The sequence below is a fragment of the Erythranthe guttata genome, chromosome 7 (assembly GCF_056151865.1).
Source record: "Erythranthe guttata isolate IM_541 chromosome 7, IM_541, whole genome shotgun sequence".
Classification (NCBI taxonomy): Eukaryota; Viridiplantae; Streptophyta; class Magnoliopsida; order Lamiales; family Phrymaceae; genus Erythranthe; species Erythranthe guttata.
Window position 1 is genome coordinate 13034438 of NC_142539.1, and position 12473 is coordinate 13046910.

Sequence of the window (12473 nt, forward strand, 5' to 3'; positions counted from 1 at the left end):
AATAGAAGAATTGATTGAATAATAATAGCTTACCTTAATTAAATGAACTTAAGTTGTATTTATACTTTATTGATTGGGCCGAGATCAATTTATCGGGCTCAACCTTATTTGGATGTGATTGGACTTCCATAGAAATAGTTATTAAATTGGGCATGTGACCCAGTAAATATGGGTCTATTGGGCTGGGCCAATAGACATATCACTTGTATAATTTGAAATAAAATTTATGAATATTTACATATTTTTGAATTTTTTTATCAATAACTCTAAAAATGAATATGAGACGATGCCATGAATCTCCAAAATATTAAGTACGATACATTATTAAAATAATTTGAATTAATTTAAATTTTTTTGTCATGCTTAAATTTTAGCTAGCCCCCCTACATTTTCATCCTGGTTCCGCGGTGCATCGGGAGAAATGCTAGTATGTTTAAAAACAATTGAGGTGTAGGGATCGATATCAGATATGAAGAGATCATTGCTGGATCGGTTGAGAAATTTGAGGGCTTAGACTCTTGAAATCTTGGTGTCTCGCCATTAAATTCATTAATTATTGGAAGTTGGAACATATATCAGTAATAATATTGAGAAGAACATTATGCATTCATATTAAATAAATTAAATCGACTATTTGTATACTAAATTTAATTATCAATTATGAATTATGAATATGATAAAAGGTGCAATTAGACCAAAGGTCATGGAATCATGCTATAAAAATCAACTGAACGTCAATTCCTCCAAATTGTAGGACACATATAGTTTGATCGAAGAAGCGAACAACTATGTCTGTAGCACCAGTAGCGAATGGTATATACAACACTTAACACAAAACTACATCTGTTTTTTTCTTATATATATATATATATACACACGGTGGATTTATTTGAATGTATATATTGCTTAATGTGTCAGATGTGGCCACCATGGAAATAAGAGAGGCGTCGCCTGCACATTTTTTGATGAAGATTGAATCCTTCTCCTTACTTCAAAAGTGTGGGATTGAGAAATACGAGACGAAAGAATTTGATGTTGGTGAATACAAGTGGTATGTATGTATATTCTCAAATGCATTATTGTAATTAGTTAGTTATCTTCCATATATTAGTTAATAAATAAATAAATAAATTAAATATAACGGACGATTGTCGAACATGTACACAGGAGGCTAATAATCTACCCTAACGGAGACTATATATCAGTATACTTGGCTATGGCGGACAACGGTGAACTGCGCGTAAGCAAGGAGGTCAATGCTGTCTTTAGTATCTTTCTCTTAAATCAGATTTCCAACAATTATCTTTCTTCACTAGGTATTATTTATTCTTGATGAGAATTTGAAATAGCCCTCTGTTCGAATAGAAAATATATTTAATTTTTTGCCAATCATTTAATTTGGATAGGAATAACCAGACGTTTCCATGCGATGAAGCCAGAATGGGGATTTTCAAAATTTATCTCGAAGAAAATTCTGTGTGATCCTACGAAAGGATACCTAGTAAACGACAATTGTGTAATTGGTGCTCAGGTTTGCGTCCTCAACACTACTCATGCAGCCATTGAGTGTTTGTCTCTTAAGAATGTCGATATTCCTTACAAGCGTGAATGGGTGATTTATAATGTATCTTCAATGGTAAACATTTGGAGTTCTGAAGAATTCGAAGCCGGAGGCTACAAATGGTACTGTTTTTTGTTTTACAATTATTTTACTTGAATCGGGTTTATAGTTTATATATATATATATATATATATATATATATATATATATATATATATATATATATATATATATATATATATATAATATATATACACACACCGACACGCGGTATACCTAAGATTGTTTGTTGAAATAATTTTTGGTTGTTAAATTTAGGAAAGTTACTCTTTACCCTAAAGGAAATGGAGAAGCAACGGGCCGCAGTGTCTCTATCTATCTGCACTTTGTTGGTTCCGAAACTGTCAAGGCATGTTACACCATATGGATCAAAAGTCAGGTTTCAAATGAACACGTTAAACGAACACGTAAGTTCATTTTTTTTCACGGAAATTTGAATACTGTTACAAATTTGGAAAATATCAACTCTTATCGAGGGTTTCTATTGCTCTACGTGAGGCCTTCCGTAATTTTATTTGCAATTCGATATACAAATCAATTCACTGTAGTTAAGTGCGAAAAAGGTGGAAATTAAAATTATGACCAATTGTGATTATGGGATGAAGTTGCACTAAAGGTTTCTTATGTTTCATTTTCAAAATCCCCATATTTTCAGGAGTACTTTTGTAGGATAAATATTCCTTTAATACCCTTTGAGTTAATTGCAAATACCACCCTTGTGTTATCTCTAATTGTCTAATACTTTCCTGTCAAAAGAAAATAAAAATCACCAACACCCATATGTGATAGCAAAGTCAGGGCATCGAGACTCCTGGAGGCAAATCGTGTCACTCAGTCGCGGGTCGTTCGATTTTTTATGGTATTTTTACAGTGAAAGGCCATAAATACCCCTTTATATATAAAAAAATATGATTGATTAAATTATGACTAACCTACATTTTGAGGACCAAATTGTAATTTCTAAAATTGCAAAATAATGGGAAAATTAGAGAAAATAAGAGTTATGACGTCTTCTTCTTCGTTCCAGTCCGCCGGCCACCGCCGGCGTCTCGCACCATGATTTGCCTCCAGGGGTCTCGATGCCCTGACTTTGTTAACACAGGGGGTGTTGGTGAATTTTTTTTTGACAAGGGGTATTTGACAATTAGAGATAACAAGGGTGATATTTGCAATTAAGCCTTTTCATTTGGTCATTTATTCAATAAATATTTAATCCAAGTTTTTGAATCTTTCTCATAATGAACGTACTGCGTTTTCATCTTACAGATACTCAGTGGTTTTCAGCTTCTGTCAATAATTCGGGATGGCTTTCATTCATCGAGTTTGCTAGTTTTAATGATCTAACGAAGGGCTTTACTGCAAATAAACGTTGTCTTCTAGATATTGAAATCTCCGTCGAGGCTGTTGCGCAATAATCAATGGAATGTTAGTTGCACTGATCTATTGAACTAGTTATGGAATGTAACTAAGCATTTTGCTTATTCATTTTACAATTATCTTAACAATGATTACTGCAAATCAGTACCAACATTATCCAAGTGTTTCAGCATGATCACCAAAATTTATTTTAAAAATATTCACTTTTATTGATGATATTAACCGAGGTTTTGGCATCCGGCACCTTGTGTAATGTCTAATGGCTGAAAAAGCCCATGTGCTAAAACAATTAGCACATACCCCATGTGTTACATAGTCAACGACATTAAGGTCCCTACGAGCTGGTCGTGTGATAAACTCACCAAATGTGCGATTGGGGTTCGATTTTTTGACGTGCAAAGACCCAAATATTCTTTACATTATAAATTTCAGAAATAAGCCCCAAATAAAATTTTCAATTGTTTCAATTCAGTCCCTTGAAGTTTCACAAAAACCCTATTCTTCCTTAAGTCAGGGACTGATTTGCAATTTTCCAAAAACATAACATAGCTGACCGCCACTCTCCTTTCGGCGAACACTCTCTCTGGCCTCACCTTCCTCTATATCACCTCACCTCCCTCCATATCCACAGCCTCCGCTTCGCCCCACCACTCCAACATTTTCTCCGACGAAACTCTGTTCGGTTTGGAGTTAAGATTCAAGCTCATTATCCTTCTACAAAACCCATCAACATCCTGTGAAAATCCAAGAAAAATATCTGCCAAATCGAAAACAGAGCTTTTCAGAAAAAAAAATCCACAAAAAAACTATTTTTTTGCATTTTTTGGCATTTTCTCTAGCGTCTCCCGATAGTAGCCCACCATTATAGCCTTATAATCTTTCGTGGCCACTGCTTCTCCGCCTTCGGTGCCTTCATCGTGAGTCTGGTGTACGATACGAAAATGACCATGGCGGAGTGGAGGAGAGATCTATATGGCGGCGGAGATGGGAAGAATGGTGGTGGGTTGTAGATGACTGCTTATTTTTATTACTAATTTTTCTTTTTCTTTTTTAGGTTTTTTTTTTTTGTTATTTTTTGTTTTTATTTTGTTTTATGTTGATTTTAATGAGGGTAGTATAGTCACTTCCTTTTATTCAACATATTTATTTCCACTAGGGGCAATGAACTAAATTAAATGCTACATAAGGGGTTAATTGTTAATATTTTTAACATGGGGGCTCTTAGCCATTAGAGATTACACAAGGGGTCTGTGCAAATAACTCGATATTAACTCACTTCTCTTAATGATTCCTTTTTGAGAACTCGCACTAAAAATTATAAGGGTGTATCTGGTTGGAAGGATTTGATGATAAAGTTCAAAGCCATTGACTTGTTTTGATTGAGTTATTTGACAATAGATTTCAAATTCTTATCTCTCACTATTTCTTAAATTTCAATTCAAATAAAACTGAAATCATTCAGGGATGAAATCAAGTTATCGGGTAAAACAAAAAATATAGTTACATCGAATCATACAAACTGACAAAAAATTAACTCATGTAATATCCATTGATATGAAGTCTAAAAAAAATCTTATAATAAAATAAAATAAAGCAAAAACACAAAATAATTGCATAATTCAAATTAAACAGTACTTGAAAAAAAATTAATTCTATCATCTCTTTCCATTTGGAATTTGCATCGAGGTTTGCTCAGAGTGAAAATATTTTTTTATTCAATATGTTTTCCATTACTTATTTGAAATTATTTTACCATTGAAATTTTACTATGCATCTTAAAATTTATTATTTAAGGGTATAAGAGCATCTTCCACCTTTATCACTATTTTTTCACCAAATCCTATTTTTTGTAGTGAAAAAGTGGGTTTATCTCCCACCCTTAGTACACCATTCTACAATTTCACTACTTTTGGTGAAAAAATAGTGTATTTGGTCTCCCACCAATTCCATCAAATTTTACACCGAATAATAAAATAATAATATTTCATCCTTTTCCTATTTATAGAAAATAACATTTGGTTTGGTCTCCCATGATATTTCACCAAATATATCATAAAAGTATAAATTTAATGTTAATCAATTTTAGTTTATTTTAATCTTAAAAAATATTGATTATAGATCCGATTATAAGTAATAATTTTATTAATTATATAATCTTAAAGTTATGATGAATTTCAAAAAACTATTGAAACATGAATGAAAATCAATGTAAATTATTATACATATAATAAAACCACACATAAACAATAATTTCATAACTTAATTATACAAATATTACAACAAAATTAATAAAAATAATTTTATAACTCTTATAACTAAGTAGTTTATCTGTATTTTTTTTTTAAATTTTGTCTTGTAATTTATTATGTTACGTTATAATGTTATATTTTTTTTATTATTTTCTGATAATAAATATATGTATTGCTTAAACATATAACTTAATAGAGCCAAACATATTTATATTTATTTAATAATAATAATAATAATAATAATAATAATAATAATAATAATAATAATAATAATAATAATAATAATAATAATAATAATAATAATAATAATAATAATAATAATAATAAAAAAAATAATTGTATTTATCTTTTGAACACTAATTCATTAACTAATACTAATACATTTTTCCAAAAATATGTTTCTAAATTGGTAATCACATGAAATTAGTTAATATAATAATTGTATATGTTAATTATAAAATGGTGTTAATTACACCAAATCCTATTTTAATTTCTATATTTGATAGAAAAAATAGGATTTGGTGGAAAAAATGGTAAAGTGGTGGAAGGGTGGAAGATGCAAAATTCTTCACTAAAAAAATTGGTGAAAATATAGGATTTGGTAATATGGTAATATAGGTTTTGACCACAATGGGAGATTAAAACCAAATCATTATAATTTTAGGTGTAATGGTGATTTAGTGATTTAAGTTGGGAGGCTAAAAACACCTAAATTAGGTGCAAAAAATAGAAAATGGTGTAGGGTGGAAGATGCCCTAAACTTATCGCAGCGTGTTATTTTAATTAAATAAATCTAATAACTAAAATGTATAATGAAATATTTAATAAATTATATTATAAAAAACATAAATTGTCCACACTTGAAATTAATTAGATGAAAATTTTAGATGAATTTATATGATCAAGTTTCACATAAAGAAAATAAATGTATTTTTATTGTGGTTTCTTGATATATTTTACTTATTTATTAATTATTTTGAACTAAAAAATCAGTGTTTTGAAAGTCGGACCGGACCCACCAGTTGAACCGGTTAAACCGTGAACCATTGCCTTGTCTGGTCCGGTTTGGCTGGTTGAACCGTAATATCGGAATCGGAGAGAAAATCGGGGGGGGGGTTCTCCACAATATTGTGTTTTTTAAAATAATTAAACAAAATAAAATTGCAAAAACACGTCTTTTTATTGTCTAATTGAAAAATAAATTAAATCAAAAAAATAAATTGAAGCTGGAAGAGATGTTATTTTTCATTATAATCTCTATAATATTTCAAATGATTCGGTGTTGATATGCCGTATGTAAAAAGAAAAATAAGTTTGATTTACGTTTTAATTGGAAATGAGTAATGAGTTGATGTGTGTGATGAAAATATGTTTTATTTACTATAAAAAAATATTTTATAAAATGAAAAATAAAAACACAGTGGTTGAACCGGTCCAACCGTGACCCAATAGCTTGTCCCGACTATGCACAACATCTGTCCACTCTCCGCCATCCATTGAAACCTTGAATATGACTCCATTTAGCAGTCTCGCCTGTCTATTGCAACTCAAATATTTTTTTCTGGTCGAAAATGAATACTCCATTGTTGAAGTTCACTGCATGAAGTGGCCACAAACTACTGCAAATAATTCATTAACCAAAATGGTAAAGAACATAAACAAGTGCGCACATGAACTTAAAAAAACAGTTGCATAAAGAAGAAGATGAGATAACATGGATAATTGGCGTATAGAGCACACTTTTCGAGAAGGCAATCAGGTGGCTGATCATCTAGCCAAGTCGGCGCACGAGCACAAATCTAGAATAGATTATTACAATTATACGGATCTTCCTAGCAGGGCCGGTCCTATGAATTTGGGGGCCCTAAGCAAGATTGAAAAAATGGGCCTTTTGTAGTTCCAATTTTAGTAAATTTTTTTTTCCTGCCAAACATTAAGATCAACGTAGCTGCCATCGTTAATTTTATTTTGCAAGTTTTTATTAAACTACCAAAACAAAGATAAGATACTACTAACAAATTACATTATCCCTAAAAAAATTACATTTAGTGAAAAAATAAATGTAGGCTGGGAGTAATTTCAGTAAGCGAAAAAAAATGTAATAAAAAGAAATACATTAATGAAGGAGGATAAAACTCGTAAACATTCAATAAAAGATATCACTTAAATATTACCCTTCTAGCATTTTTTTGAAGCAAAATCACTGAGAGAGAGCAAGTACTAGGAGGCATTTGCAATTTTCAGAAAGTGCATGGCAAGAGAGGGATATTTTCAGATATTACATCTTCACCCCCGTTTTTGGGTGTTTTCCGTCAAAAACTAGAAAGCTGTGGGTGGAGGATAATATTCAGCGTTACTTTGATAATTGCATTTTATACCCCATCTTGGGCCTTTTTTATAATAGTCTAGGTAGACTAGATAATGATTTTTTATTTCCATCGTAGGGTTACTCTTTTTCCTTGTGTTAGGACCACAAGGTTTTAACGAGGCCCCGACATATTTTAAATGGAATAATAAAATCTTTTGGCCAAAAAAAAAAAAAATAACACACGAATATCGATCAATTCCAAAGATTTTTAGCCTAGAAAAAAGGACAAGAAATATATAATAAAAATTTACACTTGTAAATAAGAGCCCAAATCTATTTTTCCTAAAATTTTGATGCAAGACAAATCACACTGCAGGCTGGAAATTGAAATTAATTTACTAAAGACATACCTTTTAATTTTGGGAAAGGGCACAAAAAGTATTACAGTGGGTAGGGTAGAGAGATTTTTTAATTTCAGTAAAAGTGTTTTGTGCGTTTCACTCTACTAGGGATACATTCATTATTTATGTTTTGTTTTTCACTTTTCTTTAAGCCTTAAGGGCCCATCAGAATTATGAAAAATATTATTTAAGTTGGAGGTGGGTGTTGGGTGGCGTGAACTACCAGAATAAAGCACATAGTTGTTTTATTTTTCATGTAAATTACATATATACTATATATATATATATAACAATTTTTTATTTTTCTTTCGGGGCCTTTTCGGAATTGGGGGCCCAAAGCCTTGGCTTCCTTGGCTTCCTATAAGGGCCGAGCCTGCTTCCTAGTAGGGTTAGACATTGTATTTTATCGGATAGACTAGGTTTTTGTACTTTTCGTAATCATTGGAAATAGGGGGTACTCTTTTCCTTATTCTAGGCCGACAAGGTTTTTAACGAGGGCCCCCTGTGCCTTTTCGGAATAAAAGTACATTTTCTGGCCAAAAGAAAAAAAAAAAAGAAAAAAAAAAAAAAAAGGGGGAATATTAATCGATTACAATTAGGAATATTAATCGATTACAATTAGTGAATTTTAAAGAAGATGATGGAGTGCACTATAATAGTGAGCTAATTGCAACGAATAAGGGGAATATTAATCGATTACAATTAGGAATATTAATCGATTACAATTAGGAATAATCAGTTACAAATTAAAGAGGGGTTAGCTTCACTTACCTCCCTTGTACTAAATAGAAACCTTCATTTATCTCCCCTCTACTATTAAATTCTTCAATTGTCCCCCAAGATTATATGTTATGCCGACTATATCCTTTTTTTCTCAGAAAATATATTCTAGTATTTATCATTTATACTCATTTTATTTAATTTTTGTTTTATGTTTATTCGTATTAAACTGTTTAATAATATTTTTAATCTAACTGATATTTATTCTAAAGATATATAAAATATAAAGTATCATAAGAAATCAGAGAAATCAGAGTGAAATTAATTTTTTACTCAATATTTTTTCCATATCTTATTCGAATTTATTTAAAATGATTTTAACCATTTAAATTTTATTATGCATCTTAAAATTTATTTTTTAAGGGTATAAATTTATTGCGGCAAATTGTTTTAATTAAATATATCTAATAACTAAAACGTATAATGAAATATTTAATAAATTATATTATAAAAAATATAAATTTCCCACACTTGAAATTCATTAGATGAAAATTTAAAATTAATTTATATGTTCAAGTTTTACATGAAGAAAATAAACACATTTTTATTGTGGTTTCTTGATATATTTTACTTATTTATTAATTATTTTGCACTAAAAAAATGACCTATGTTTACTAAAAAGTAAAAACCATCCTGTATTTCTCATTTCCGAAACTAGAAATATATATAATTATATGATTATATGTAGTATACGGGTCTATTCTAAAATTAAGGAAATACAGAATTCTAAAGGCAATAATTTGAAAAAAAGGAAACGTGATGTGTATGAATTTGTAGAGTATATCTATTCCATAATTATCTATAACTGCATATTGCTGATCAAGTGATAAGACACTCTCAAATTTCAATCCCTCTTGACTAAAAAATAATTAAGCAATCAGCAGCAGATGGTATGAACGATGAACCAATAATTCTAGAAAAATATTCTTTTTTCTTTTTCGAAATATTTTTTTTTATTGATTTATATATATGTGTGTGTTGAATTTTTTCGAATGTGTGTTTCTTGTTAGAAATGACGACCACGGAAACAAGAGAGGCACCGCCTGCACATTTTTTGATCAAAATCGAGTCCTTTTCCTTGCTCGACGACTGTGGGGTTGAGAAATACGAAACAAAGGAATTCGTCGCTGGAAATCATAAGTGGTATGTGAAAGAATTTCATATTTAAAAAAAAAAAGATATTAAAACCGAAAAAAAATATAGAATTGAGAAGGAAAATTTAAGGAAATATTTTCACCACTATTTGTTTTCTGAGACCAAATGTAATTTTGTTTTATTTAAAAAATTCATTGATTTAAATTTCAATTTCATGTATCAAACTCCCTATGTTACAAGAGTCTTGCGTAAAATCCCCTAAATAGTTAACAGTGTTAATTTTTAAAGAAAATGGGGATTTCATACAAGGTAAACAGACACATGGGATTTTGTGCAGGTTTTGGTTAACACAGGGAATTTTATGCTGTTTACGCTTCATTTGCATTTTGAATTTACTCATTTCAAACACCATGATCCAATCAAAACCTTAGTAGTTTAGCGACGAAAAATATATTATTTTCCCAATAGAATGGCATATTCGTTTTAGATTATTTTTGCTTGATATATACATTATTTGTTTTGAACTGTTACAGGAGACTAGTGATCTATCCTAATGGAGACAACAATAACGGAAAAGAGGGCGACTACATTTCTGTAAAGTTGGCTATGGTGGACACAAGTTTGATGCCTAAAAACTGGGAAGTCAATGCCATCGTCAACATCTTTCTTTATAATCAGATTTCGGGCCATTATATCTATTCACCAGGTATTATAACTAATGTTCTCTATTGGCCGTTTTAATCGTAAAAAGTAGTATATTAATATGATAGAGTAATTCAAATTGTATGTGATGAAAAGTACTTCTTATCTCAAATGGAACAGGACGACCAAGACCTTTCCAAATAACCCAGTCCGAATGGGGATTTTCAAAATTTATCTCTAAGAAGAGTATGTTCGATCCATCAAATGGATACCTAATGAACGACAACTGTGTGTTTGGTGCTGAGGTTTTCGTGGTCAAAAGAGAAGCAGTCACTGAATGTTTGTCTCTGAATAGTGTTCACCCTCCTCCTTCGTACAAACATGATTGCAAAATTTCAAACTTCAAAAAATTGGAAGGCAGGTGGGAATCTGAAGAATTCTCTGCCGGAGGCCACAAATGGTATACCATATATATATATATACATATATATATGTGCGTGTGTGTGTATATTTATGTTTTTTTGTTTTGATTTTTTGTTGATAAATTTAGGTACGTATGTGTCCACCCAAAAGGAAATAAAGAAGCAACTGGCAAGGCTGTCTCTATCTACTTGCATTATGCTGGTTCCAATGTCTCTACACATTCTGGAAGAGTGAAAACATCTTTTACCATAAGCGTAATAAATCATGGTTACTGTGCACACAAGAAACGAACTAGTAAGTCGTTTAATGGAAACTTTATTCTCGTTCGAATTTAAATCCTTGAATTGAATGAAAAAGAACAAATAAATTTTAATGCTGACACTTTTTTTATATACATTTCGGATCTTAAAAGGGACCGTAAATTCGTATGTATAAAGAGAATGACATATATATATATATATATATATATATATATATATATATATATATATATATATATATATATATATATATATATATTATTTTTCTTGCAGCAAGTTGTTCGTTTTCGGCTTCCTGGGCTAGTTTGGGATGGGATTCGTTCATTGATCTTGCTACTATTAATGATCCTAAACAAGGGTTCTTAGTGAGAGATTGTATTCGTGTAAGTGTCGAGATCTCCTTCCTAAACAGCGCACTAACCTTCAACTCATCTTGGATTTAGTTTGAGTTCGTATCGAATTTGTTTTTGCTCGGTTGGAACTATTGCAACTTTTAGTTTATTCATATTCAACAGTTTTGTTCTTCAGTATGTTTGTTTATTGAAGTGATCTAGATATTTTTAATTAAAATATTTTGCAGTTTGCATGCAGTAATAAGGTTTATATTAGCTCATATCTAAAAAAGAACTAGATATTACTCTTTGGTAGCTTAGATAACAAAGACTATTTATAAAGTCAATAAAAAAAACAATTTCATTCATGGTTCTCCGAAACGGCCGGAACGGAACGGGAACGGTGCCCTCCGTTTTGGAATCTGTAACCAGAACGATCTTTTCACCCCGGAACGCCGAGAAAACGGTGGGATGGGCGAGGCGGAGCCACGGAATGGCCGGAACAGGAGAAGATAATTTAAAAAAGAAAAAACAGTTTGACTAAAAAAAATTAGGAAAAAAAACATAAAATAAAAAAGGAAATAATAAGATGGTGGTGGCCACATTGAAGAATGGAGATTCCCCTGAATCATGGATGCTTGGCCTCACTCTTCAATTATAGCTTACACAATTCCATTTCGACATTCTACGCACTCTTCAATTATAGCTTACACAATTCCATCTAGCTCGACATTCTACGTGGTATTAGTATTGCTTGTGTTTTCATAATGTTTTTTCGAGATTGTTGTAATATTTATTTTTGAAATTTGTAACAATATTTTGCATTTTTGCATATTATTGTATTTTAATGTTGTTATTAAACATATTTGAAATATATTGTATTTTTTAGCAATTTAACAGAAATGTGTCCGTTCCGACCGTGACGCAAATGCAACGTTGCAACGGAACTGGACCGGCTGTGTCCACGACAATGCAGTGTTCCATC

At 30.9% G+C, this 12473-nt stretch overlaps 2 protein-coding genes across 2 annotated transcripts; both read left to right on the plus strand.

Annotated features, from left to right (window-relative positions):
- The first annotated feature begins 788 nt into the window (after positions 1-788).
- LOC105953899 (uncharacterized) lies at positions 789-3036 on the plus strand. The gene is made up of 6 exons (XM_088820318.1): positions 789-813; positions 919-1051; positions 1168-1252; positions 1532-1683; positions 1880-2028; positions 2888-3036. The coding sequence occupies exons 1-6, from the start codon at positions 789-791 to the stop codon at positions 3034-3036; spliced, it is 693 nt and encodes a 230-aa protein (XP_088676444.1).
- Positions 3037-9444: 6408 nt separating this feature from the next.
- On the plus strand, positions 9445-11755 carry LOC105953898 (uncharacterized). Its single transcript, XM_012977580.2, has 6 exons — positions 9445-9626; positions 9747-9879; positions 10365-10537; positions 10654-10933; positions 11024-11190; positions 11430-11755. The coding sequence occupies exons 2-6, from the start codon at positions 9749-9751 to the stop codon at positions 11597-11599; spliced, it is 921 nt and encodes a 306-aa protein (XP_012833034.2). The 5' UTR covers positions 9445-9626; positions 9747-9748; the 3' UTR covers positions 11600-11755.
- Positions 11756-12473: the final 718 nt, after the last annotated feature.